This window comes from Lolium perenne, chromosome 6 (genome assembly GCF_019359855.2).
Source record: "Lolium perenne isolate Kyuss_39 chromosome 6, Kyuss_2.0, whole genome shotgun sequence".
Taxonomy (NCBI): domain Eukaryota; kingdom Viridiplantae; phylum Streptophyta; class Magnoliopsida; order Poales; family Poaceae; genus Lolium; species Lolium perenne.
Window position 1 is genome coordinate 33,012,133 of NC_067249.2, and position 26,809 is coordinate 33,038,941.

Genomic DNA, 26,809 nt, shown 5'->3' on the forward strand with positions numbered 1-26,809 from the left:
AAATGACAAACAAATCGCTGTAAGATGTTGCACCGATATTTGTTTTGTCACATATGAAAATAAAATTTCAATCTCAAATTAGACTAAGTGTTGTTTTAAAAGGTAGCACAATGAGCTAGAAGTTGTCTATGCTAGATTTAGAATAGTTCTAAATATTGTGACGGATTCTACAAAAGAAGGCAGAATATGTCATTGTTTTGACAAATGACAAAGGATGTTAAAGTCAAGAGGTTCTTTGAGAACTTGGTGTAGATCCGACAGTCGAATTTTGAAGCTATATTGTGTGTGACAATATTAGTAACATATTTCGGACCGCGGAATTAAGGTTCCACCAGAAGACCAAACATATTTAAATGCCGACTCATTTGGAAATGAGTGATGCGTTGAGACGCAAATGAATTACAAAATACATACGTTTCTGAGCGTGTCAGATCCGTTGACTGAAACCTCTCCCGTGAGCAATACATGATAAAGCACCAGAAGGCCAAGGTGTTATATCTTCACAAATGTAATCTAGATTATTGACTCTAGTGCAAGTGGGAGACTGAAGGAGATATGCCCTAGAGGCAATAATAAAGTGGTTATTATTTATATCTTTATGTGTATGATAAATGTTTATATATCATGCTAGAATTGTATTAACCGAAACATTAGTACATGTGTGATATGTAGACAAACAAGAAGTCCCTAGTATGCCTCTTAAACTAGCTTGTTGATTAATGGATGATTAGTTTCATAATCATGAACATTGGATGTTATTAATAACAAGGTTATGTCATTGTGTGAATGATGTAATGGACACACCCAATTAAGCGTAGCATAAGATCTCGTCATTAAGTTATTTGCTATAAGCTTTCGATACATAGTTACCTAGTCCTTATGACCATGAGATCATGTAATCACTTATACCGGAAAGGTACTTTGATTACACCAAACACCACTGCGTAAATGGGTGGCTATAAAGGTGGGATTAAGTATCCGGAAAGTATGAGTTGAGGCATATGGATCAACAGTGGGATTTGTCCATCCCGATGACGGATAGATATACTCTGGGCCCTCTCGGTGGAATGTCGTCTGATGTCTTGCAAGCATATGAATGAGTTCATAAGAGGCCACATACCACGGTACGAGTAAAGAGTACTTGTCAGGAGACGAGGTTGAACAAGGTATAGAATGATACCGAAGATCAAACCTCGGACAAGTAAAATATCGCGAGACAAAGGGAATTGGTAATGTATGTGAATGGTTCATTCGATCACTAAAGTCATCGTTGAATATGTGGGAGCCATTATGGATCTCCAGATCCCGCTATTGGTTATTGGTCGGAGTGAGTACTCAACCATGTCCGCATAGTTCTCGAACCGTAGGGTGACACACTTAAAGTTGGATGTTGAAATGGTAGTACTTGAATATGGAATGGAGTTCGAATATTTGTTCGGAGTCCCGGATGAGATCCCGGACATCACGAGGAGTTCCGGAATGGTCAGGAGAATAAGATTCATATATAGGATGTCATTTTATGTGAAATAAAATGTCGCGGAAGGTTCTATGGAAGGTTCTAGAAGGTTCTAGAAAAGTCCGGAAGAAACCACCAAGGAAGGTGGAGTCCACATGGGACTCCACCTCCATGGCCGGCCAGCCCTAGGTGGGGAGGAGTCCCAAGTGGACTCCCCCATAGGGGGCCGGCCACCCCCCACATGGGAGGTGGAAATCCCACCTTTGGGTGGGAGTCCTAGTTGGGCTAGGTTTCCCCCTCTTATGGAAGGTTTTTTGTTCGGGTCTTATTCGAAGACTTGGACACCAACACTTGGGGATCCACCTATATAATGAGGGGCCAAGGGAGGGGGCCGGCCACCCCAAGACCATAAGCTGGCCGCCCCCCTTGAGTGGCCGGCCACCCCCTCCCAAACCCTAGCCGCCCCCCTCTCCTCCATATAGCCCGCGTAGCTTAGCGAAGCTCCGCCGGACTTCTTCACCGCCACCGACACCACGCCGTCGTGCTGTCGGATTCAAGAGGAGCTACTACTTCCGCTGCCCGCTGGAACGGGGAGGTGGACGTCGTCTTCATCAACAACCGAACGTGTGACCGAGTACGGAGGTGCTGCCCGTTCGTGGCGCCGGAACCGATCGTGATCAAGATCTTCTACGCGCTTTTGCAAGCGGCAAGTGATCGTCTACCGCAGCAACAAGAGCCTCATCTTGTAGGCTTTGGAATCTCTTCAAGGGTGAGACTCGATACCCCCTCGTTGCTACCGTCTTCTAGATTGCATCTTGGCTTGGATTGCGTGTTCGCCGTAGGAAAATTTTTGTTTTCTATGCAACGTTATCCTACAATAAGCAAGTATGTAGGAATCAATGCACAGTTCACACAAGTGTTTGCTTCTTAAGGTAGAGAAATAGGTGAACTGACTCAACATAAAAGTAAAAGAAAGGTCCTTCGAAGAGGAAAAGCATCGATTGCTATATTTGTGCCAGAGCTTTGATTTTGAAAACAAGAAACAATTTTGTCAACGGTAGTAATAAAGCATATGTATCATGTAAATTATATCTTACAAGTTGCAAGCCTCATGCATAGTATACTAATAGTGCTCGCACCTTGTCCTAATTAGCTTGGACTACAAGGTAAGAAGGTAAATTCTGTCGAAAAAACCTCTTCCTTGAGTGATAAGATTGATGCTATTATGTCCATGCTTGTGAATGGTAGGACTAATGTTGATCCTAATAATGTTCCGTTAGCTTCATTGGTTTCTCAAGAAGAACATGTTGATGTAAACTTCATTAAAAATAATAATTTCAACAACAATGCTTATCGGAACAATTCTAGTAACAACTATAGGCCATATCCTTATAATAATGGTAACGGCTATGGTAATTCTTATGGGAATTATTACAACAATAATAGGAACACACCCCCTGGACTTGAAGCCATGCTTAAAGAATTTATTAGTACACAAACTGCTTTTAACAAATCCGTTGAAGAAAAGCTTGAGAAAATTGATATACTTGCTTCTAAAGTCGATAGTCTTGCTGCTGATGTTGATCTTTTGAAATCAAAAGTTATGCCTAATGAAAATCATAATAATAAGATTGTTACTACAACAAATGTCATCCAAGTTAGAATTAATGAGAATATAAGATTGATGGCCGAATTGCGTGCTAGGTGGGAAAGAGAAGAAAATGCTAAAGAAGATAATATAGCTAAAGTTTGGACTATTACCACCACTAGTAATGCTAATGCTCCACATGTTTCTGCACCTCCTACTAATAATGGTAAAATAATTGGTGTTGGCAATGTTTCCACTTCTAATGCAAAGCGTGAAAAACTGTCTGAAACTGCTGAAATTGCCTGTGATAAAACTGCTGAAATTTTTTCCAACATTGGGGACAATGATCCCATTGCTTTAGATTATAATGGTTTGGATTTTGATGATTGCCACATCTCTGAAGTTATAAATTTCTTACAAAAACTTGCTATGAGTCCTAATGCTAGTGCTATAAATTTGGCTTTCACGAAACATATTACAAATGCTCTCATAAAAGCTAGAGAAGAGAAATTAAATCGCGAAACTTTTATTCCTAGGAAGTTAGAGGATGGTTGGGAGCCCATCATTAAGATGAAGGTCAATGACTTTGATTGTAATGCTTTATGTGATCTTGGTGCAAGTATTTCCGTTATGCCTAAGAAAATCTATAATATGCTTGACTTGCCACCATTGAAAAATTGTTATTTGGATGTTAATCTTGCTGATAGCTCTACAAAGAAACCTTTGGGGAGAGTTGATAATGTTGGCATTACCGTTAACAATAACCTTGTCCCCATTGATTTTGTTGTCTTGGATATTGAATGCAATGCATCTTGTCCCATTATATTGGGAAGACCTTTTCTTCGAACTGTTGGTGCTATCATTGATATGAAGGAAAGTAATATTAAATATCAATTTTCTCTCAAGAAAGGTATGGAACACTTCCCTAGAAAGAGAATGAAGTTACCTTTTGATTCTATCATTAGAACAAATTATGATGTTGATGCTTCGTCTCTTGATAACACTTGATATACACTTTCTGCGCCTAGCTGAAAGGCGTTAAAGAAAAGCGCTTATGGGAGACAACCCATGTTTTTACTACAGTACCTTTATTTTATATTTGAGTCTTGGAAGTTGTTACTACTGTAGCAACCTCTCCTTATCTTAGTTTTGTTGCATTGTTGTGCCAAGTAAAGTCTTTGATAGTAAGGTTCATACTAGATTTGGATTACTGCGCAGAAACAGATTTCTTTGCTGTCACGAATCAGGGCCTAATTCTCTGTAGGTAACTCATAAAATTATGCCAATTTACGTGAGTGATCCTCAGATATGTACGCAACTTTCATTCAATTTGAGCATTTTCATTTGAGCAAGTCTGGTGCCTCAATGAAATTCGTCTTTACGAACTGTTCTGTTTTGACAGATTCTGCCTTTTATTTCGCATTGCCTGTTTTGCTATGCTTGATGGATTTTTCTATTCCATTAACTTTCAGTAGCTTTGTGCAATGTCCAGAAGTGTTAAGAATGAATGTGTCACCTCTGAATATGTGAACTTTTATTATGCACTAACCCTCTAATGAGTTGTTTTGAGTTTGGTGTGGAGGAAGTTTTAAGGATCAAGAGAGGAGGATGATATAATATGATCAAGGAGAGTGAAAGCTCTAAGCTTGGGGATGCCCCGGTGGTTCACCCCTGCATATTTCAAGAAGACTCAAGCGTCTAAGCTTGGGGATGCCCAAGGCATCCCCTTCTTCATCGACAACATTATCAGGTTCCTCTAGTGAAACTATATTTTTATTCCGTCACATCTTATGCACTTTGCTTGGAGCGTCGGTTTATTTTTTGTTTTTGTTTTGTTTGAATAAAATGGATCCTAGCATTCATTGTGTGGGAGAGAGACACGCTCCGCTGTTGCATATGGACAAATATGTCCTTAGGCTTTACTCATAATTTCATGGCGAATGTTGAATCTTCTTCGTTAAATTGTTATATGGTTGGAAACGGAAAATGATACATGTAGTAATTGGTAAAATGTCTTGGATAATGTGATACTTGGCAATTGTTGTGCTCATGTTTAAGATCTTGCATCATATACTTTGCACCTATTAGTGAATAAATACATAGAGCTTGCTAAAATTTGGTTTGCATAATTGGTCTATCTAAGGTCTAGATAATTTCTAGTAAAGAGTTTGAACAACAAGGAAGACGGTGTAGAGTCTTATAATGTTTACAATATGTCTTTTATGTGAGTTTTGCTGCACCGGTTCATCCTTGTGTTTGTTTCAAATAGCCTTGCTAGCCTAAGCCTTGTATCGAGAGGGAATACTTCTCATGCATCCAAAATCCTTGAGTCAACCACTATGCCATTTGTGTCCACCATACCTACCTACTATATGGTATTTCTCCGCCATTCCAAAGTAAATTGCTTGAGTGCTACCTTTAAAAAATTTCCATTCTTTACCTTTGCAATATATAGCTCATGGGACAAATAGCCTAAAAACTATTGTGGTATTGAATATGTACTTTATCTCTTATTAAGTTGCTTGTTGTGCGATAACCATGTTCCTGGGGACGCCATCAACTATTCTTTGTTGAATATCATGTGAGTTGCTATGCATATCCGTCTTGTCTGAAGTAAGGGAGATTTACCGCTAGAATGGTTAGAGCATGCATAATGTTAGAGAAGAACATTGGGCCACTAACTAAAGCCATGATCCATTTTGGAAGTTTCAGTTTTGGACAAATATCCTCAATCTCATATGAGAAAATTAATAATTGTTGAATGCTTATGCATAAAAGAGGAGTCCATTATCTGTTGTCTATGTTGTCCCGGTATGGATGTCTAAGTTGAGAATAATCAATAGCAAGAAATCCAATGCGAGCTTTCTCCTTAGACCTTTGTACAGGCGGCATAGAGGTACCCCTTTGTGACACTTGGTTAAAACATATGCATTGCGATAATAATCCAGGTAATCCGAGCTAATTAGGACAAGGTGCGGGCACTATTAGTATACTATGCATGAGGCTTGCAACTTGTAGGATATAATTTACATGACACATATGCTTTATTACTACCGTTGACAAAATTGTTTCTTGTTTTCAAAACCAAAGCTCTAGCACAAATATAGCAATCATTGCTTCCCTCTGCGAAGGGCCTTTCTTTTACTTTTATGTTGAGTCAGTTCACCTATTTCTCTCCATCTCAAGAAGCAAACACTTGTGTGAACTGTGCATTGATTCCTACATACTTGCATATTGCACTTGTTATATTACTTTACATTGACAAATATCCATGAGATATACTCCCTCCGTTCCTTTCTATAATGCCTATTGTTTTTTCGCTTTTGTTTCAGAATATAAGAGTAAAGCTATGTTTTTTTGCAAAGAACCCCTTCCACGGATCTGTTCCCGTCTAGAAAATCTGGAAATGAATCTGTTCCCGTCCAGTAAATTTGGAAACCAATTTGTTCCCGTCCAGAAAATGTGGAAACCAATCTGATTATGGAAAGAATAGCGGGAGAGAGGGAGTACATGACGCGATCGGTTATGGAAACAAGATTATTTTCTGAGATCTGATTTCAGTTTCCTATTTTGTTTCTAAGATCGCTAGGGGGTTTTGTGTCAAAAAATGGCTTGCGCTAATTTCCGTGCCAAAATACAATAGGCACTATAGAAAGGAACGGAGGGAGTACATGTTATAAGTTGAAAGCAACCGCTGAAACTTAATCTTCCTTTGTGTTGCTTCAATACCTTTACTTTGAATTATTGCTTTATGAGTTAACTCTTATGCAAGACTTATTGATGCTTGTCTTGAAGTACTATTCATGAAAAGTCTTTGCTATATGATTCATTTGTTTACTCATGTCATTTACCATTGTTTTGATCGCTGCATTCATTACATGTGCTTACAATAGTATGATCAAGGTTATGATGGCATGTCACTCCAGAAATTATCTTTGTTATCGTTTACCTGCTCGGGACGAGCAGGAACTAAGCTTGGGGATGCTGATAAGTCTCCGACGTATCGATAATTTCTTATGTTCCATGCCACATTATTGATGATATCTACATGTTTTATGCATACTTTATGTCATATTTATACATTTTCCGGCACTAACCTATTAACGAGATGCCGAAGAGCTAGTTGCTGTTTTCTGCTGTTTTTGGTTTCAGAAATCCTAGTAAGGAAATATTCTCGGAATTGGACGAAATCAACGCCCAGGGGCCTATTTTCACACGAACCTTCCAGAAGACCGAAGATGATACGAAGTGGGGCCACGAGGTGGCCAGACACCAGGGCGGCGCGGCCCAAGCCTTGGCCGTGCCGGCCTGTCGTGTGGGGCCCTCGTGTGGCCCCCTGACCTATCTCCTCCGCCTACTTAAAGCCTTCGTCGCGAAACCCCCAGTACCGAGAGCCACGATACAGAAAACCTTCCAGAGACGCCGCCGCCGCCAATCCCATCTCGGGGGATTCAGGAGATCGCCTCCGGCACCCTGCCGGAGAGGGGAATCATCTCCCGGAGGACTCTTCACCGCCATGGTCGCCTCCGGAGTGATGAGTGAGTAGTTCGCCCCTGGACTATGGGTCCATAGCAGTAGCTAGATGGTCGTCTTCTCCTAATTATGCTTCATTGTCGGGTCTTGTGAGCTGCCTAACATGATCAAGATCATCTATCTGTAATGCTATATGTTGTGTTTGTTGGGATCCGATGGATAGAGAATACTATGCTATGTTGATTATCAATCTATTACCTATGTGTTGTTTATGATCTTGCATGCTCTCCGTTATTAGTAGAGGCTCTGGCCAAGTTTTTACTCTTAACTCCAAGAGGGAGTATTTATGCTCGATAGTGGGTTCATGCCTCCATTAAATGCAGGACGATGTGATGTAAAGTTCTAAGGTTGTGGATGTGCTGTTGCCACTAGGGATAAAACATCGATGCTATGTCCGAGGATGTAGTTGTTGATTACATTATGCACCATACTTAATGCAATTGTCTGTTGTTTGCAACTTAATACTGGAAGGGGTTCGGATGATAACCTGAAGGTGGACTTTTTAGGCATAGATGCATGCTGGATAGCGGTCTATGTACTTTGTCGTAATGCCCAATTAAATGTCACAATACTCATCATATCATGTATGTCCATGGTCATGCCCTCTTTATTTGTCAATTGCCCAACTGTAATTTGTTCACCCAACATGCTATATCTTATCGGAGAGACACCACTAGTGAACTGTGGACCCCGGTCCATTCTTTTAATCGAATACAATCTACTGCAATACTTGTTCTACTGTTTTCTGCAAACAATCATCATCCACACTATACATCTAATCCTTTGTTACAGCAAGCCGGTGAGATTGACAACCTCACTGTTTCGTTGGGGCAAAGTACTTTGGTTGTGTTGTGCAGGTTCCACGTTGGCGCCGGAATCCCTGGTGTTGCGCCGCACTACATCTCGCCGTCATCAACCTTCAACGTGCTTCTTGGCTCCTACTGGTTCGATAAACCTTGGTTTCTTACTGAGGGAAAACTTGCCGCTGTACGCATCACACCTTCCTCTTGGGGTTCCCAACGGACGCGTGCTGATACAGTGTATCAGCCACGCAAACTCGTCCCAGATTTGGACCGGGTTTGGGTCGTCCCGGACGCCGCGGCCATCCGTTTTAGAGATAGGTCCGCGCGCTGGGCCGTGTTTTTGTCCGGTTCGACCCATCCGGACGCGCGGACGCGATTTGGGTCGCCCCGTTGGAGATGCCCTAAATGAATAGAATAATTTCAGCGTCAAAATCGGCCTCAAATTCGTTTTAAGGTATTTATATCCGATTTTAAAGAGCTTGGAGGATAAGGATATTCGATTTCGAATGGGTGCTGAAGATAGATATAGCATATGTTATAACAAATAGCATGCATATACGGATTATTTGAATTTTAATTAGAATAATTCTATATTTAGTATAAATTCAATGCTAATCTCTGAAGGTTAGTAGTTTTTGAGCTACCAAATTCAATTAGCGTGCATGTTTAGCTCTAAATTTCTACCAATTCTTGGGTCCTAGCATATTATGTTTCTTTTTTCTTAACTATAACTATATAAGACTAAAAATTTAAACCTCTTTTAAGATTTGCAAGAACTATAACGATCTAAAATGCATTCCAATTTCTACCAACTCTCTCTTATTATCACTCTCCCTTGTTGGAACTATTTTTGGAGTAGAAAATACAATCAATCTAAAATGCTCTGAAATAAACTAGAACACAAACTGGGCGGACTTGCCTACGCCTAAGCTATATCTGCACGACTTGTGCTCGATCAGGTGTAACGTCCCGTCGCCGGCGTCCTCCACCTCCACGCCGGTGAACATGGCGAAGACGCGCGAAGGCCTCCAGTGGTAGCGGCAGCAGGTGCAGTGCTCGCGTGATCCTTCTTGTTTTACCTCAAACAGCCTTCCGACGCAGAGCCGCCCGTCGCCAAGGTGGGCGACCTCCGATCCAACCAAGAGCCCCTCGGCCATGTCGGCGATATGCCCGCACGTGCGCCGCGCCGCCGGCCTGCCTTCGGCGCGAAGGTCCCACGCGTGGAGGATGCCGCTGTCAGAGAGGCGGAACCAGAGGCCGCCGTGCTCCGGGACATGCTCGGCGCGCCCTTCGAACGGCAGCGGCCAGTCGCCGGCCCTGCTCCACGCCCCGCTCGCCGTGTCAAGGGCGAACGTGCCGTAGTATAAATCCGTGGACACCCAGATGCTGGACTCGCCGACAGCAGCGTAGGCCCTGACGTCGTCGTTGAGATTACACGTCCGCGCGGCGTAGAGCGGCGGCGGGACGGAGCGCCACCAGTACGAGTCCTCGCCACCGGGAACAAGCGCCTCGACGGTAGCTTCGTATTGCGATCGCTCGTGCTCGTCGCAGTCATCTTCGTCGCCCTGAGGATTCCCCTCCATGAGGTACAGGTTGTCGCCGACGGCGACAGAGAAGGGCTCTATCTTGGGCTCCCGCGGGCTGGGCAACATGTGGATGCAGCGCGAGGCGTCGTCGTACAGGACGGCGCGGCTGACGGCTTCGTTCTCGTCGAGGACGAGGATCTTGTCCTTATTGCGGCCTAGGAGCGCGAAGTGCGGCCTGTCGGTGTTGTAGCAACGGAAGGTCGTGGTGGCCGGAGGCAGTCGAGCGTCCTCCACCGGCTTCTCCGTTGGCGCCGGCTTCGACGTCGCCGCCGTCGCAGCTCCAGCTGCTGCTGCTGCCGCCGCCGCCGCCGCCGCGCGCTCCGGCGAGTCCATGGGGTAGAAAAGGCGGGACGGGTTCGTGCGTCGCAGCGTGTAAGAGCCGCACAAGGGGGAGGCTCTGACCAGCATGTACAGGAACCGGCGGTTCATCGTCGCCGGCGAGGTGACTACCACCAGTCCTCTCGATCGATCCTAACTGAGAGGTAGGGTTTAGGCTTTTACAAGGGACCCTGCTACAGGGTGCTATAGCACTAATTAGTCTACCACGGTGCTCCACCCAAATTAGGAAATAAAATGGTTCGACATCTCCGTGTTCCAAAATAAGAAAAGTTTTGATCCCTCTTTCCTTCTACCGCCCGGGTCTGCACGTAAAATACGGGAACCGCCTTCTCATTACCCCGCTCCGTTGCAAATTCATGACAGAAACAAAAGACAGCTCTAGATAGCGTACAAATTCACACAAAATAAAACACAAAGTAAATGCATCTTGTATATTCTTATTTTCTTCCTTGAATTCAGAACAAATATTTGCATGTAAAAAATTGGAGTTTAACCACAAAAAGTTAAATCCCAGAAAATATACTAGTGTTTGTGATTCCAATTGAGGATGTAAAAAAGGGGCAGTGTAAATGTAGAAAAAAGAAATAAATTACATACAAAAATGTGTGAAAACCTAATATTTTCAAGATCTGGATGTAGAAAAAGAAAAAAATTACATCTGTTGCCATCATTCTGGATGTAGAAAAAGGAAAAAAAAAATCTAGATGTATAAAAAATCAAAAAGTATATCCTAGCTCTAAAATTTACAAGAAGAAAATATAGAGAACCTGCTATTATTACATCCTTGGATCAAAGGGATGTGCGGGAGTTGAGGGGAAGAGGATTCGATCCATTGGCAGAGCCCGACGGCGTGCTGGACCCGCGACGGGCGTTGGAGTTGAGGCCCTTCCCCCTGGCGCGCCATGGAGACGAGGCCAGCAGAGCGCGGCAGGGGTGAGGCCCTTCGCGGCGGCGCGCCATGAAGACGGCCATCCTCCCAGCGCGCCATGGAGACGGGGCCAGCAGCGCACGGTAGAGGCGAGTCCCTTCCCGACGGTGCGCGGTAGAGAAATCCCCTGCATCGCTCCATGGAGACGGGGCCAATAGCGCGCGGTAGGGGCGAGACCCTTCCCGGTGGCGCGCCATGGAGGCGGCCCCTGCAGCGCGCGGTAGGGGCGAGGTATTTTCCGGCAGCGCGCCATGGAGACGGCCACTGCAGCTCCATGTGGTGGCGCCGCCCCTCCAGTCTTCCGTTGAGCGCCTCCAAACCAGATGCTAGGGAGAGATGGGGATTTGGACGGGATGGCCATCGGAATTAGAAAAAGCACATCTAGACACTGTGGTGCCCAAACATTCCACTCGCGAACCGCCGGGTCTTAGAGCATCTCCACTCGTCCCCCGAACAGGCCCCCGGCGAGCGTTTTTTCCATCCGGACGGCGTAATTCGGCCCAGTCGCGCCCCCGGTTCCTCGTTTTCGTCCGGATTTGGGCCTAAATTCATCCGGCGATCCCACGACATCCCCGGCCCCCCGGGGAGCTCTCGGGGACTCCGGACGAAACGAAAACGCGCGAAACGGCGAGGAAACTTCCCGCGCGTCTGGTGGCCCCAACTTGTCGGCGAGAGAAACAGATCGTCGTCCTCATCGCATCGTCTTCCGCGCGTCGTAAGGCCTCGCCGCCGGTGCATTCGCCGGCCACGCGGCGAGTTAATGTCGTCGTCTTCCGCGCACGCATCGTCTTCCGCGCGCACTAAAGGCCGCCGCCGGCTCGCCGCGGACGCGTCGCAATCCACGCGGCATTTAATCCCCGCGCCAGCCACGCCTATATACGCCGGTCCACTCGCCGCGAAGCGTACCCCGTGCTCCACTCTCCCTCCACTCTCCCTCTACTCTCAAGATGGCGTTCTACGACGACGACGGCGCAGCCAACAACGGCTTCCCCCGCCGGTCGCTCCACGCGTGGGAGGGGCACCTCCTCCACCAGGCGGGGTACCCCTGCCCGCCGGACACGAGGCCTCCCGGAGGCGGCCGGCGGCTAAGTGCGGCGGCGTTCCAATCCCGCCGCCGCCGCGGGGCCATGCCTCGACGTCGCCATCGAGGAGGCGAGGATGACGATGACCGACGAGGAGCGCGCCGACCCGCGCCACCACCCCGAGAACTACACGCGGTGGAACTCCTACTTCCTCCGGCGGTGGGAGCGGGAGTCGCGGCCTACGACGGCCCGCCGCCTCCGCTCGCGCGCAACAACGCCGCGGGCCGCCGACGGTGGTGGAGCGCGCCGGAAAGGACGTTGGCGAACGTCGTCGCGCACATCGAGGGCGGCAACTTCCCGGTGCTCACGATGCCCCCTCTATCGGCATCGAGGGCATCGGCGAGCCGCCGTCGGGGAAGCGTCGGCAGCCACGGCGCATGGCCGCGACTCGTCGTCTTCGGATCGGCGTCAAGGTCATCCTTGGCGCCGGTGAAGAGGAGGAGGCGACGTCGCCTTCGACGCCGGTGCGCGTCAAGAAGGAGCCGGCGTCTCCGCCGGCGACCGAGGGCGCAGCAGCGGCGCCCTCGTCATCCGAGAACAGCCTTCCGCGCCGCAGCGGCCGGAAGAAGACGAAGAAAGAGGCCGCCGCAAGCCGCCTCGCCGAGGAGGAGGCGAAGCGCGCGGAGGACGCCGCGATGGCGGAGGCGATCGCCGTGTCGCCGCACGACATGGAGGAGGAGAAGCGCGCGGACGACGCCGCACCGGATCGGGCCAGCGCGATCGGGAGCGCGAGGAGGCGGAGCGACGGCGGCCGCCGGACCCGGCCGCCGCACGCCAACTCGCCGCCCGCGCCGCTCCAACCGCCAACGACGATGTCGCGCGGTACCGCCGTCCTGCGACACCTCCATCCGGCGTCGCTGTCCCCGTCGTCGACCTCGAGTCCTCCGACGACGACTGGTACAAGCCATCCCCGGGGTGGGGAGACGCCGGCCAGGGCAGCAGCAGCCAGGCCGCGCAGCCGAAGGCCAACGACGATGGCTCCGACGACGACGGCGGCGACTACACGGTGTTCTACCGCCATTTCGGCATGTAGAGCGCCGTGTTTTAAAATTAGCGTTTGAATTCCCCTAGCCGAATTCGAAATATAGTCGAATTCGGCCTCTATGTATGAACTCCTCCCGTAATGTAATAAATATCATTAAATTTAGTCTATATTCACCCGTTTTTAGCCGTAGTTTGTCAAGTTTCCGTTTTTTAAATTCGCATCGTCGACTTCGCCTGGGCACGCGGCTGGGAAACTACTACTCCCCACGCCAAATCTTCCTCCAATCCGGACGAAAATTTCGCCGGATTTGGGCGTGGGGAGCGCCAACGAGTGGGGATGCTCTTAATCGGACGCACGCGGGAGGTGTGCACCCGGTAAGACAACATAGTGCTATGGCAGGAATTAGAAATCGGGTTTTACAAGAGTCCCCGCAAAAAAAAGTCCTAACTAAGAAAAATAAAATATGAAAGAGGATTTCTAGCAAGGTTTAAAATAGCGTGCTAAATGAAATAGCGGCAGCATCCTTCAAATGCTATGGACGCTATATCGTGCTAATAGCGTGATATATTTGAAATATCGTTTTCAAAATAATACTAAATATAGCCTAAAAATAAATAATTTTATTAGAACGAATTGATATGTAGTCCAAAAGTGACTCAATCATACATACATAATCACATATAAAAAATATCTCAAATATTTTAGAAGGCTAACATCAACATTTCACAAGGCAAGAACATAGTATAAATTATTTATTAAAAATTATTAGCATTAGCGATATTATCTTCTGATTTAGAAGTGGAACCAACAGATTGCAATTCATTACCACGAAAAAGTGAAACCAACTTGCCTGAAAAAAATAGCGCGCGCTGACGCTATGAAGTTTTAGCGCGATATAGCATGCTATTTCGCAAATAGCGTGACATCGAGCAAAATTACTCTTTGATATTTAAGGGGAGAAATAGCGTGCTATTTAAAACCTTGATTTCTAGCCGAGCTCGAGTGCTCCATTATTAAAAAAAACAAAAAATTATTTTTGCAAGATTTTAAAAGTTGTAGATTTTTTCTTGTTTTACACATTTATGTATCCTACAAACAATTAGAATCTTAATTTAAAATATTTTTATGTTGAGCCACACAAAAATAAAATAAATAAATATGAGTATAGTGAACAGTGCTTATTTTTAAAACTCAGTTCATCATATTTTGTCAGTTTTATAGCCTTGAATTCAAGGGATTTAACGTTACAATTTTGTGTGTGTTTGTAGGGTACATCATTGACTATATCTACATTTTTATTTTTTAAAAAACATTTAAATATGTTTTTTTGTTTTTTTACAATAAAGTGAGCACTAGAGGTCGGGAGCCAAAGAGGATGTTCGCCTGCAGGGGTACTGCTATATATTACTATGCTGCATTATATGCATCCGTGGAGCCCGTTATATACTTAGCCACCTAGGTGTACAAGTGTACACCCATTATTTTGGGAGAAATGCTATATGTCTGCATAATAGATGTATATTTAATTGCACACCTCTGACATATTCGAGAGCTAAAGAAGAAAGACATAGCCGCAGCAGGTGAGCACCGGTGGCCGGCCGCCGGCCGCAGCGGCCCACGACGGCAGCTGGGACCCACTGACCCGTCAGCGCCCACCTGTCACTGACAGGTGGGACCGGCATTTACCTCCCCAAAAAATTTAGCAAATGCGCGCACATCCTCGCGCAACTCCCGGGCCGGCCGTTGTTCCTTCCCCTCTTCCTCCCGCGCTCTCCTTCCACCGTCGCGGGCCGACGGCGGCAGGTCGGCGGCGGCGGGGATCCTCCGCCGCCACACCAGCCAGGCGCCGTGCTCCGCTCCCGTTGACCCGATCTGGTAGCCCAGGCGATCGGGAGAGGCGATTCGATCGGCTGCAGACGGCGAGGAGGGGAGCGCGCGCGGGGTCGTCTCGGTTCTGGTGGTCGAGGACGCGGCGGAGGAGGATAGGGAATGGGCAGCGCGGCCGTGTCCGGGGTAGTGTCGAGGAAGGTGCTGCCGGCGTGCGGCGGGCTGTGCTACTTCTGCCCCTCCCTGCGCGCCCGCTCCAGGCAGCCCGTCAAGCGCTACAAGAAGATCCTCGCCGAAATCTTCCCCGCAACGCAGGTTCAAATCCGATCCCCTCCTCCTCCGTAGCTCTATCCCTGCTCGGCATTTGACTCCCCTTCTAGTATTGCATTGCGTTGGAAGACGAGGAAATGAGATGAAATCAATCGCTACTGTACCCGTGTACTGTAATTACGGACTGCCGATGCTTACGGCCGTGTCATTGGCCTCCCGTTTCCATTGACCAACTGCTGAAAATGTGGAGACAACCGTAGCATAAAATTCTGCCTCTGCTTTCTCAAGCCACTAGGTTCATTCTTTGATAGCCTGGTACTAGTTTTCACTAAAGTAGAAGCTGCGACAGTATGACGACCTACACCAGTTATCTGATAGCTAGCTGCCTTGCTGATGATGCTCTATGGAAACATGACACAATTTCTCGCGATTGCAGGAAGAGCCGCCGAATGAAAGGAGGATCGGGAAGCTGTGCGACTATGTTGCTCGGAACCCTCACCGCGTGCCAAACGTACTGTCTTCACTGCCCTGCTTGTCTACCCTGGACCTATGTACCCGACAGCTTACAGCTACTAATAGACCTGCACTGTTACTATGTGTGCAGATCACTGAATACTTGGAGCAAAGGTGTTACAAGGAGTTGAGGAAGGAGCAGTATGGTTTTGCGAAAGTGGTTGTGCTGATATACCGCAGATTGTTGGTATCTTGTAAAGACCAGATGTAAGTCATGTGCAGACTTCCAGTTTACGTTTCAGTGGTTTTGTACCAAATCTGCTCCCTTCCATGGAGAGCAGTCCAGAGACTTGGCTGTCGAGTGAAGATAGTTTCCGTATTGGTAATTTCTCTTCGAATGGTTGTAAAGGTTAAAATCTGATTCGCTCAGTGCAGGCCGTTACTAGCAAGCAGCTTGCTGAGCATCATATGCACTCTCTTGGATCACACGAGGCAGGATGATATGCGCATCATAGGGTGTGAAACCTTGTTTGATTTTATTGTCTCTCAGGTATCCCAATATGTATAGCCAGACAGCATTGGATACCTTTATCTGTTCCATATATCTGTTCCAAGCTAGAAGCATCCTCTGACTCCTATGTTCGTTCCAGGTGGATGGAACCTATCAGTTCAATATGGAAGAACTTGTCCCAAGACTCTGTGAACTAGCTCAGGTAGTCAAGGTGGAAGAGAAGTCTAATGCATTACGTGCAGCAGCCCTCCAAGCCCTTTCAGCTATGGTATGTCCTCTGCATGATCTCTTTTGGTGGAACACACTGCATGACATTATGAGTATCTGCCGTTGTACCGTTTCTCCTGGCGTTTTCTGCAAATCCCGCATTTCACTCTGTTAAAACGGATGTGAAGGGGTTGCAATTTTGAAATCATGTTAACAATTTCGAAGTGTAGCGCTAATCAAGCTTTCAACGTTGTAATGCCCATCACAATTCGGTGGTTCCAAGATTTCGCTTTATGTCATAACTAGGGGTAATTGCATCAAACCCTTGTAGCTATATTTTCTCGTCATTTTTCTAAATTGATTAAGCAGCCAAAGCAGAAATGTCTAGTTGTTTTGTAGACGAAATTACCCAACTCTTCAAGTCATTTAAATTAATTATATATCACTGGTCCACCCCCCAGAAGTTTGTGCGCTTTCCCAAATATTTTTTCGTGAAAACACAAAAAAGCACTGGGTTTTGAGGCATTGATAGAAACTAGAGTTTTTTACAAATATTTACAAGCTCAGGACCACCGAGCACCCTAAAACTCAACCCATTAGGTCTAAGTACTGGATCAAGGCGTCTAAGCTGATCGCACCAGCTGCAGCCCAAGATCGATCCTTCATGTACTAACCTCTGATTTTACTTTTGTTTTCTAATTACAATTTTCATACCTGTCATTGCAAACTTCTTCTTCTTCGAACTAGGCTTTCGCCCCGCTTTATAAATAAAGCCGCAACGGCCGAACCGATACAAGGTGGTGAGGAGAACCTCTTACAAAGCAGATCAAGAATAAACAAAAAAGAACACGAAAACCAAAACTTGCAGCGACATTGAGACCGGCCCGAGTTGCAACGGAGCTCCACAACAACGCCCCCAAGAGGGTAACGACGCATTACGCCGCCGCCGTCGAGACCGCAAGGTCTAGGTTTTCACCCGGAGCCGTCCCGCAGGGAGGATGCCCACAACGACGCCCCCAAGAGGGTTGCGACACCCGCAGGCATCGCCGTCGCTGGCGCCGAGGCGCTGAGCTTTCGCCCGGAAGCATCCTCGCACCACGCCCGGAGAACTTAGCCGCCCGTAGCCACCGAGGTAGGTTTCCGAAACAAGATCTGGGAGCTACCAAAGCCGAAGCGCCGTCAACCCCAGGAACACCCATTGTCCGCTCCACGCCATCCGCATGACCGAAGAGTGGGACCACCACCACCGCAACGTTGCCCGCCGTAGAGCCAACCGTGCAGTCCGCCTTCCGGGGCCGCCGCCCCGGCATCCCACGAGCTCGAGCCCATGACCTAGCCACCACGCGGCAACGCCGACGGATTGGACAGGGTAGGCCAACACCATAGCTAACAGTCATCAGGGCCAGCGCTAGTTAGGGGAGGGGATCCGCCCTCCGGCACACAAGGTGCCCACCGTCCGGACGTGGTAACACTACCAATTAGGCCTAGATCAGGCCCGACCGCCTGCCAGGCCCGGAACAGGCCCCATTAGACGTGCTACTGCGCTGCTATGCCCACGTCGCCGATGCCATCCAACTGCAGCTCTGTGCCGAGCCTACCCATGCCGCCACCGGCAGACCACCATGTGTTAGGCAGATGCCAAGAGCGGCGTCACCGCGACCTCACTCCTCGCAAGACGGCCCCGACCGAGGCCGCACACCGCCGCAAAGGAGCACCCCCGCCGCAACGCCCGGGGACATAGTTGCACCGTAACCGACGCCACCACGCCGCCGATCAAGCCCGTCACTTTGTCGGCATCCAAGAACTCGCCTTTGAACGCCGGCAAGAACATCCGACGCCTCGCCCGAGCAAGATCGGGGACGAACGCAGAGCTGCCCGGGCCGCCAGATCTGGACCCTCCTGGCCCAGACCTAGATCCGGCCGCAGTGCAGCCCGGAGGGTGCCCCGCCGGCGGTGGCCCTGCCCAGGCCCGCCTGGCCATGGTCAGTGACCACCAGGCCCAGATCGGGGCCAGCTGCCCCGTCCTGCGCCGTGTCGCCAGGCTGCCCCCTCCGTCGCCGCGCTGCGCCGCCTGCCGTAGCTCGCGCTGCGCCGCCACCTCCTTCGCCATGAGCCGCCGCCGCCATGCCTTGCCGTCGTCGCCGGACCGAATCCCGGATGCCCCGAAGCGCACCGCCGCCGGCTGCAACTGCCCCGCGCAGAGCCCGCGCGCGCGGGTGAGGAAGAGCCCGCCGCCGCCGGCCCCCCGCGGGCTTTGCCCGGCGGCGCTCGCCGGCGGCGGCGGGGAGGAGAGGAGGAGGGAGGGGCGGGGCGCGGGGTGAGGCTAGGGTTCGCCCCGGTCGCCCGCGGGGAGCGACGCGGAGCGAAACGGTGTCGTCGTAAAGTATAGTTCCCGTCATTGCAAACTAACTGAAGTAAATATCCTTCAATATTGACTACTCATTTTCTTGTGTTGAACAGATCTGGTTTATGGGTGAGCTTTCTCATATCTCATCCGAGTTTGATAATGTGAGTAGCTGTTATAGTTCTTGAATTGCGTTTTCTGTTATACGAATGCACACCTTTTAAATATTTGACATCTATGACACTAGTATTTACTGCTAGATTGCTGAATGTGATTTTTCTAAGCATACCAGATGTCATTTTTTTAAACTGTGGCCTTTAAATAAAATTCTAGGTTGTTCAAGTAGTATTGGAAAGCTATAGGCCTCAAAAGATGCACGATGACAATAATGGTCCTGAAGCTCAAGGCAGTGGGCGGACAGAAGTTCTTAAAGCAGAGGGTCGTGCCTCTTCCTCTCCTTCCTCATTTACCATCTCTAGGATACCTTCTTGGAAGAGCATAGTTAGTGATAAGGGAGAAATTCAACTGCCTGTGTAATATAATCTTCTTTGAATTTCTATCACTTCAGTTTGTCACCATCTCAAGTATCGTGCCCTGCTATTCTGAACTGTCTCGTGTGTTTCAGGAAAGATGCAAAGGATCCTAACTTTTGGTCAAGAATCTGTGTGCACAACATGGCCAAGCTATCCAGGGAGGCAACCACTTTCCGTCGTGTTCTGGAGTCCCTATTTCGTCACTTTCATAATAATAATTCATGGTCATCCCTGAACACACTTGCTCTCTCTGTTTTATTGGACATGCAAATGTTGATGGAAAATTCAGGTGCTCCATTTGTCCCAGAACCTTTGAGACTGTACATGCAACTGTCTGTTTATTTAATGTAACCAGCTTCTGCAGGGCAAAACATGAACCTCATGATATCAATATTGGTAAAGCACCTTGAACACAAGTCCGTATCAAAGCAACCAGAGGTGCAACTCAGCATCGTGGAGGTGATAGCTTCCCTTGCAGAACAATCAAGAGCTCAGGCTTCAGCAGCAATGATTGGTGCTATAAGTGACCTTGTGAGACATATGAAGAAGACATTGCAGGTTGCTGTAGGCAGCAGAGAGTTGGAACTGGTAAAGTGGAATGACAAACTCCGGAAGGCTGTTGACGACTGCATAGTCCAGCTATCCAAGAAGGTCCTTTCCTCTCAAACGAAAACTTTTTTTATGGCATTCTACTTTCTTCTCTTTACTTTATTCTTTGCAATTTTACCAGAAGCTTCTTAGTGTTGTTTGCATGATTATCGTTATGGTTGATTTCAAATTGAGCTTGTCACCTTTATAGGGCCTACAACTTATTGTCTGGTATTATTGATCAGGTAGGTGATGCTGGACCTGTCCTTGACATGATGTCTGTGATGTTAGAGAATATCTCGCGAACTCCTCTTATTGCTATTGCAACTACATCTGCAGTTTATCGCACTGCCCAAATAATTTCATCTATTCCGAATTTGTCCTATAAGAATAAGGTATGCTGTCCTAACCAGAATGCAATTTTCTCTAGTTTCTATAGCCATAGTTGTGTTCTGGAAACTTAACAATATTTATGTTCTGAAAACTGATTATCTACCATAACTTCCAGGTATTTCCGGAAGTACTATTTCACCAATTACTGTTAGCAATGGTCCACCCTGACCATGAAACTCGAGTTTCTGCACACCGTATATTTTCTGTTGTCCTTGTCCCATCTTCTGTTTCTCCCTTCCCTCATTCAGAATCCCCAGACCAGCTTAAGAAGCAGGAAATTCAGAGGACACTCTCAAGGGCTGTCTCTGTTTTCTCATCTTCAGCTGCTTTGTTTGATAAGTTGAGGAGGGACAAAACCTCCTTCAGGGAAAATACACAGGATGGAAGCCGGAATAAAACTTTGTACGGTATTGGTGATGAAACTGCTTCGCCCAAGAACTTGTCTGGTTCGCAAAGCCGTAGACGCAGCTTCAGAGTTCCTAATTTATCTATTAAAAGGGTTCCTTCATCATCTCTGCGATCTTCTGTGTCCTTGAAGGAAAGTCAAAATTCCTCAACTGAGTCATGCAATGAAATGGTATGTTGTGTCATGTGCAACGTTATCTCAACCTGCTGTTTAGAATGAGAGTATATAACATGCTATTAACATGTGAGCAAAACCTTTGCTACAGTTCAGCTCCTTCTAAGTTCTAGCTACCTTTCTTATACTTTCAGGAACGGGCTTTCTTAAGATTAAGCAGTCACCAGGCCACACTTTTACTGTCATCCATTTGGGCTCAAGCGATATCTCATAAAAATTCTCCTCAAAATTATGAAGCTATTGCTCATACTTATAGTTTGCTTCTATTGTTTTCTGGGTCGAAGGTACTTAACTGCCATCTTATATATCTGTATTTTTCTTTCCATTACTCAATATTCTGTTGCTTTCACTGCTTATTCTTAACAGTGCATGTATAAGCCATTTAGTTTTGTAAATCTGATTTATATGGTTTGCTGATTCTATAGGGAAATTTCCCATCTAATATTAATATCATGCTTCATTTAGTTTTCATTTTCAGTAGTCTGATATCTATGCCTCATTTGTAATGTTCTTTACACACTATTGAAACTTAATTCCTGATCTGTCTGGAATAAATTTCACATATATTTTCTCCCTCTGCTCCTTCAGATGGCAATATTTGAGGCTCTTGCTCCCAGTTTCCAGGTTGCATTTTCTTTAATGGCACGTTCACTCCAAGAAACAGGTAAGGTGGTTAAATCACTGGGACCAGTATCTGTCGCAAAAGAAACACAAGTTCGATTTTCGCATGACAAACAAAACTATGCACCATAGGCCTAGTGGTTACCAATGTTTGCTTTAAATCCACTTACATAACCAATTGTGTCTCCATTGTGTTCTTAGATTCTCTGTCACCATCTCGTCGTCGGTCCTTGTTTACTCTGGCTACATCTATGATCATTTTCTCTTCAAGAGCTTTCAATGTGGCACCTCTCATCCCAATTTGCAAATCTTTGCTCAATGAAAGAACAGTATGTGTCTCATCAAATTTCTTTATATCTTGTTTATGGCATAGTTTGTTTCCTTATTGAACTATATGTCTGTGACATGCTTCTTGGGAATTGAACAAACTGGTGAAGGGGCATTTAATAATGCATGCGTCGAATTATTTTTAGTTAACTGCACTAATCACACGCTACATGATGCCCATTGGTACATTTATCTAATAATGTTTTTCTTGGAGTCAGTATTGTTGCCTTGATGTATTCCCTCCTTTCTGAACTTCATCTGGTGCTTTTTTGTAGGTGGATCCCTTTCTTCATTTAGTACATGAGACCAAACTTCAGGCTGTGAAAGATTATTCAGAAGATCCATCTAAGACATATGGATCACCAGAGGATGATGCTAACGCTTTGAAGTTTCTTTCAGCAGTAAACTTAACAGGGAGCCATTCACGACAATTCATGACCTCAATGATCATGAACAGTTTAACAGATTTACCAGATGTAATATTCCATTCTTTCTTCTTATGTCTCTGTTATATTGTTCGAACTGAATTCCATTCACCATGCGAGTGATGACCTTTTCCAATTTCTTCAGATGGAGTTAGAAAGTATAAGAAGTCAACTGCTAAATGACTTCTGTCCTGACGAAATGTGTCCAATAAATGCTCAGTTTTTTGAAGCACCCAGCAAAAGTCCACTGTCAGTGTCGGAAGACGATTTCTTCCATCAAGAGGTATATAGATGTCGCAAAATATATCTCATCTTATTTTCACTTTCTAAAGTACTTGAAAACTTCAAGCAGGCTCCACTTATCGATATGGGTAATGAAACCCTGGAAGAAGTATACGAAACTATGCCAACTAGTAAAGGCATGTCTGTTCCCACAACAGATCTTTTGGGTATCGATGAGCTTCTAGAAACAGTATGTTCTTGCTCCCAGAACCATCGGTCTCCCCCATTTCCCCTCTTTTGCATGACTAGTAATAAAATTCTCGTCCTGTCTTTCTTTTGTTTGCTCCATCTTTTAGTACTTGAAGAGTAAAGATTTTGGCTGTAAGTAGAAGATATGCTTGCTTGCCAAAATCGTGCTGTCAATTCATACTGATGTCTCTGCATTCTACAGGTTGGCGCTGGCACATCATCTCAGGCGACAAGGTACTCAGTGTCAACGGCTCCGGACATGCCATTCATGGACATGACTAGCCAGTGTGAGGCTCTTTCTATGGGAAAACAGCAGAAGATGTCTGCATTCATGAGCTTCAAACACAATTGGCAAGCACCTATCCCCGAAAGCGATCCGATAAACCACGCGGAAGCGGCCCATATCTTCGACGAGCAGGTGCGTGAGGCAGAACAATGTACTTCTGCTCTCGGGGTCATCGTTTTTCCCTGCCATTCTTACTCCCCCTGATCCATAATAAGTGTCGGGGATTCAGTGGTACTCCCATCAATAATAAGTGTCGGAGATTTAGTACAAAGTTAGTACAACTTTGTATTGAATCTCCGACACTTATTATGGATCCGAAGGAGTAGATGCAAAGTTATTGTAGAAGAGGAAGAGTGGCTAACCTAGAGGCAGCAGCCAGCAGCTGCTATGTTATGTCTTAGGGTTTCTATCAGACCAGCCTCACTTATATACCATCCCTGGGGCCGAAAAGGAAGACATGCTGCTAGATAGAATGCGGCCCACATACTGTCCAACACTCCCCCTCAAGATGGGTGATAGATATCTATCATCCCCATCTTGTCACAAGCTCGATCACACTCCTTGGTAGCCAAACCTTTTGTCAGACAATCAACAATCTGTTCCCCTGTGCTCACATAGTTGATTTTGATAATTCCAGCATCTAGTTTCTCTTTAATGAAGAATCTGTCAATCTCAATGTGCTTTGTCCTATCATGCTGGACTAGATTGTTTGCTATGCATATTGCTAACTTGTTATCACACCACACGTTCAAGTGTCCAGCCTTTAGATCTTCAACTCACTCAGAAGGTTTCTTATCCATAGCATCTCACTTAGTCCTAGAGACATGGCTCTGAACTCTGCTTCTACCTTCTGCAGTTGATCTTGATACTACTGGTTGTTTTTTGCTTCTCCATTTGTTTCATCCTAATTTCTTCTCGTGCCATAGCTGCAATTGCCTCTTCCAGTGTAGGCAGCTGAGGAAGATGCATCAGCGCATCCCTCCTGCCCTCAAATGCAAGATTCAATCCCTTCAAAAATTTCATCACCCTTTTGTCCTCAATCCACTTCTTCACTGCTGCCACGAGATCCCGCACCACCCCACGCTTGCCCCTCAGAGCAGCCACCAGAGGAGCACCATCATCGTCACCCTGGTTGTCGCCAGCGCCACCACCACCGCCGCCGGTGGCTCTGATACCATCTAGAAGAGGAAGAGTGGCTAACCTAGAGGCAGCAACCATCAACTGCTATGTTATGTCTTAGGGTTTGTAACAGACCAATCTCACTTATATACCATCCCAGGTCACTTGGGCTAATGGGCCACATGGATCCGAAAAGGAAGACACTAGATAGAATGCAACCCATATACTGTCCAACAGCTATCAAGTAGAAAAAAAGACAACTTTGTTCCGGATAAGGCAACAAAACATGAACTGGAACACTGCATCGCATGAAAAGAGAGAACCGGAACGCTGTTGCTCTCCTGACAATAGGCACACATGCCAATTTTTATAGGAATGGAGAGACAAATGGATAATGAGATAGGGTACCGTGCGTGCAGTGTGCGTGAGGAGCTAACTCTTGACCATTCTTTGCTTGTAGAAAAATACAAACCCTTTCCTCCAGGAAAACTACCCAACCGATGGTGGCGCCCAGACCGGTGGTAACCTGCAGCAGCAACATCTGCTAAAGCTGCCGGCATCAAGCCCATACGACAACTTCCTGAAGGCCGCAGGCTGTTGATGCTCCAGCACAGGAAACCATGACTCCGTGGTACCGACCGAAGATTGTCGAGTCGGAGAATACCATCCAACACGTAATGCTTACATGCGGTGATGTTTCTCAATTTACGCCTCGTGAATGTACCTCTATTCCATTGCGTGTGTTGTATATCTTTTGTAATGCAACACTTCCCTGGAATGTGAGTAGTTTGTTGTGTCGTCGTGTCAATGCGTCTGGTTCTGCGGGCTTCCAGGAAGGAAAAAGTCTATTTCAAACCTTGAATTCGTAGTGGTTCGGCGGATCAAACCCTGAAGTCCAAATCCCGGTCGTTTGTACCCTGAACTTACCAATCCCGGTCTAAATTAAACCCTGTAGGTGTTTGGTGAACCGGGAAAGCAACGATCCCGGTCGGGATTAAAGGATACGCTCACTGACAGTGGGGCCAGTGTGTCATACTCGTCTTCTTCGCCAAATCTTTGAGCCGAATCGAAAAAAATTTAGCGGCGCTGCAGTGATATCGGCAGTGCAATGGGGCGACCGAGATGGACCCGAGGGCACACAACCTCAAGAGCCTGCGCATGATGTGCTCTGCGGCGCGGACCTGCTCTGCCTCTCTGGGATGCCACATTATTGGGCGTATGTGGGCTCCAGAGCACGCAGGTCTAGAGAGACGGGGGCCCACGACCGGAGCAACGGCGGACGACAACAATTGACAGCAGCGCGAACCGGCGCTCATGAGGAAAAGGGGATTAGTCGCAGAGGACATGGTGCTCACCAGGAGTGTCTTGGTGGGGTTGGTTTGGCTTGGGGAGGTCGGAGGCGATGGCTAGGACGACGGCGAGCGGCGGCCGCGGACAGGAAGAAGTCCACTAGCGACGATTCCCTGTAACCCGATTCAATTCCTTCTACTAGGCGAACAAAGACGGCGAGGCGAAGCTGATGGCGCTCTTGGATTCGTCCGGGGTATCCTGGAACGGCGACGAACCACGGCGGTGGCAACCGGCGCTTCGGCCGCTTCTGCGGAGGGCGATATGAAGGAGAGATGCACGGGCTATGACATGTAGGCCCATATAGTCATTGAGACTATTAATTTCGTATTTAATCTTATTTCCTCTAAAAACAGCTTTAGGGTTCGATTTTGACCGGGATTGGTAAGTTCAGGGTGCAAACGACCGGGATTTGGACTTCGGGGTTTGATCTGCCGAACCACTACGAAATCAGGGTTTGAAATAGACTTTTTCCTTCCAGGAACTCTGACATCTCTCACCTTGTAGCTGAGCAGTTGGGCTCACATGGCTTGGGTTGGGTCAGCCTGGCGTTGCTCTTCTGTTGGTTGGGGAGTTAGTAGTTGCAGAGGAAACAAGTCACGGCAGGCTTGACGCGTTGGGAGGATCAGCGCCACCACCACGAGAATCAAACGACTGTCTATTGTCGTGTGTCATCTGTACTTGGTGCAGGTGTACGAAGTCAATGAAACCAAAACATTTGTTGATAAAAGAAGAAAATAGACCTGCCATAGAACTCAGTTCTGCTTCTTAGAGTAAGGGTCAGCTTTATTGTATTTTCGTCACGTCCCATGGCACGCCTTTGTAGACGCTCTGAAGTTTAGATTTTTTTTTTTTTCGAATCAGGAGCTTTATTGATTAAACACGGGGGTTACAATGCTTTAAGGATATCTTCTAAGAAGGTAGGGATAAAATTTATCTACATGCACCTCCTTCTAGCAGCACTAGTTCTATGAGCACATGTATGGGCAGGCATATTAGCCATACATGATTAATCTCAAAGCTAGAGAAAACCCCACTAAGCTCGTTTATTTATTGGGAGATACTAGTAATAATTGACCTACTAGCGCCCAGGATACTTCAAGAGATTGACGACCTCACATCCGTCTCCACGATCACCTTCTGTAAACCCATGTGGATAGCTAGTCGTCATTCGTCACTTCACTATTGCCTCATAGCCTTAGAAATA

The 26,809-nt window shown here is 46.8% G+C and overlaps 2 protein-coding genes across 3 annotated transcripts; one reads left to right on the forward strand and one right to left on the reverse strand.

Annotated features, from left to right (window-relative positions):
- Positions 1-9,273: 9,273 nt before the first annotated feature.
- On the reverse strand, positions 9,274-10,395 carry LOC127310605 (uncharacterized). The gene has a single exon (XM_051341263.2). The coding sequence runs from the start codon at positions 10,393-10,395 to the stop codon at positions 9,274-9,276; it is 1,122 nt and encodes a 373-aa protein (XP_051197223.1).
- Positions 10,396-15,021: 4,626 nt separating this feature from the next.
- LOC127308378 (protein SEMI-ROLLED LEAF 2) lies at positions 15,022-25,063 on the forward strand. 2 transcript variants are annotated; one of them, XM_051339182.2, is made up of 19 exons: positions 15,022-15,442; positions 15,834-15,908; positions 16,002-16,117; positions 16,286-16,400; positions 16,501-16,629; positions 19,029-19,076; positions 19,246-19,445; positions 19,538-19,734; positions 19,810-20,096; positions 20,279-20,428; positions 20,542-21,003; positions 21,141-21,290; positions 21,595-21,670; positions 21,829-21,956; positions 22,230-22,430; positions 22,525-22,662; positions 22,732-22,851; positions 23,053-23,268; positions 24,716-25,063. In XM_051339182.2, the coding sequence occupies exons 1-19, from the start codon at positions 15,290-15,292 to the stop codon at positions 24,854-24,856; spliced, it is 3,102 nt and encodes a 1,033-aa protein (XP_051195142.1). In that variant the 5' UTR covers positions 15,022-15,289; the 3' UTR covers positions 24,857-25,063. The 2 variants fall into 2 exon arrangements, with proteins under 2 accessions (XP_051195142.1, XP_051195143.1); XM_051339183.1 differs by lacking the exons at positions 15,022-15,442; positions 15,834-15,908 and having other exon boundaries at positions 16,281-16,400.
- Positions 25,064-26,809: the final 1,746 nt, after the last annotated feature.

Bases quoted from the DNA above. Each gene is read 5' to 3' on its own strand.
- LOC127310605 (XM_051341263.2), bottom strand. From the start codon at position 10,395: ATGAACCGCCGGTTCCTGTACATGCTGGTCAGAGCCTCCCCCTTGTGC.
- LOC127308378 (XM_051339182.2), top strand. From the start codon at position 15,290: ATGGGCAGCGCGGCCGTGTCCGGGGTAGTGTCGAGGAAGGTGCTGCCG. The intron at 16,630-19,028 runs GTATGTCCTCTG...TGTGTTGAACAG, and splicing joins TCCAAGCCCTTTCAGCTATG to ATCTGGTTTATGGGTGAGCT. The intron at 23,269-24,715 runs GTGCGTGAGGCA...CTTTGCTTGTAG, and splicing joins CCCATATCTTCGACGAGCAG to AAAAATACAAACCCTTTCCT.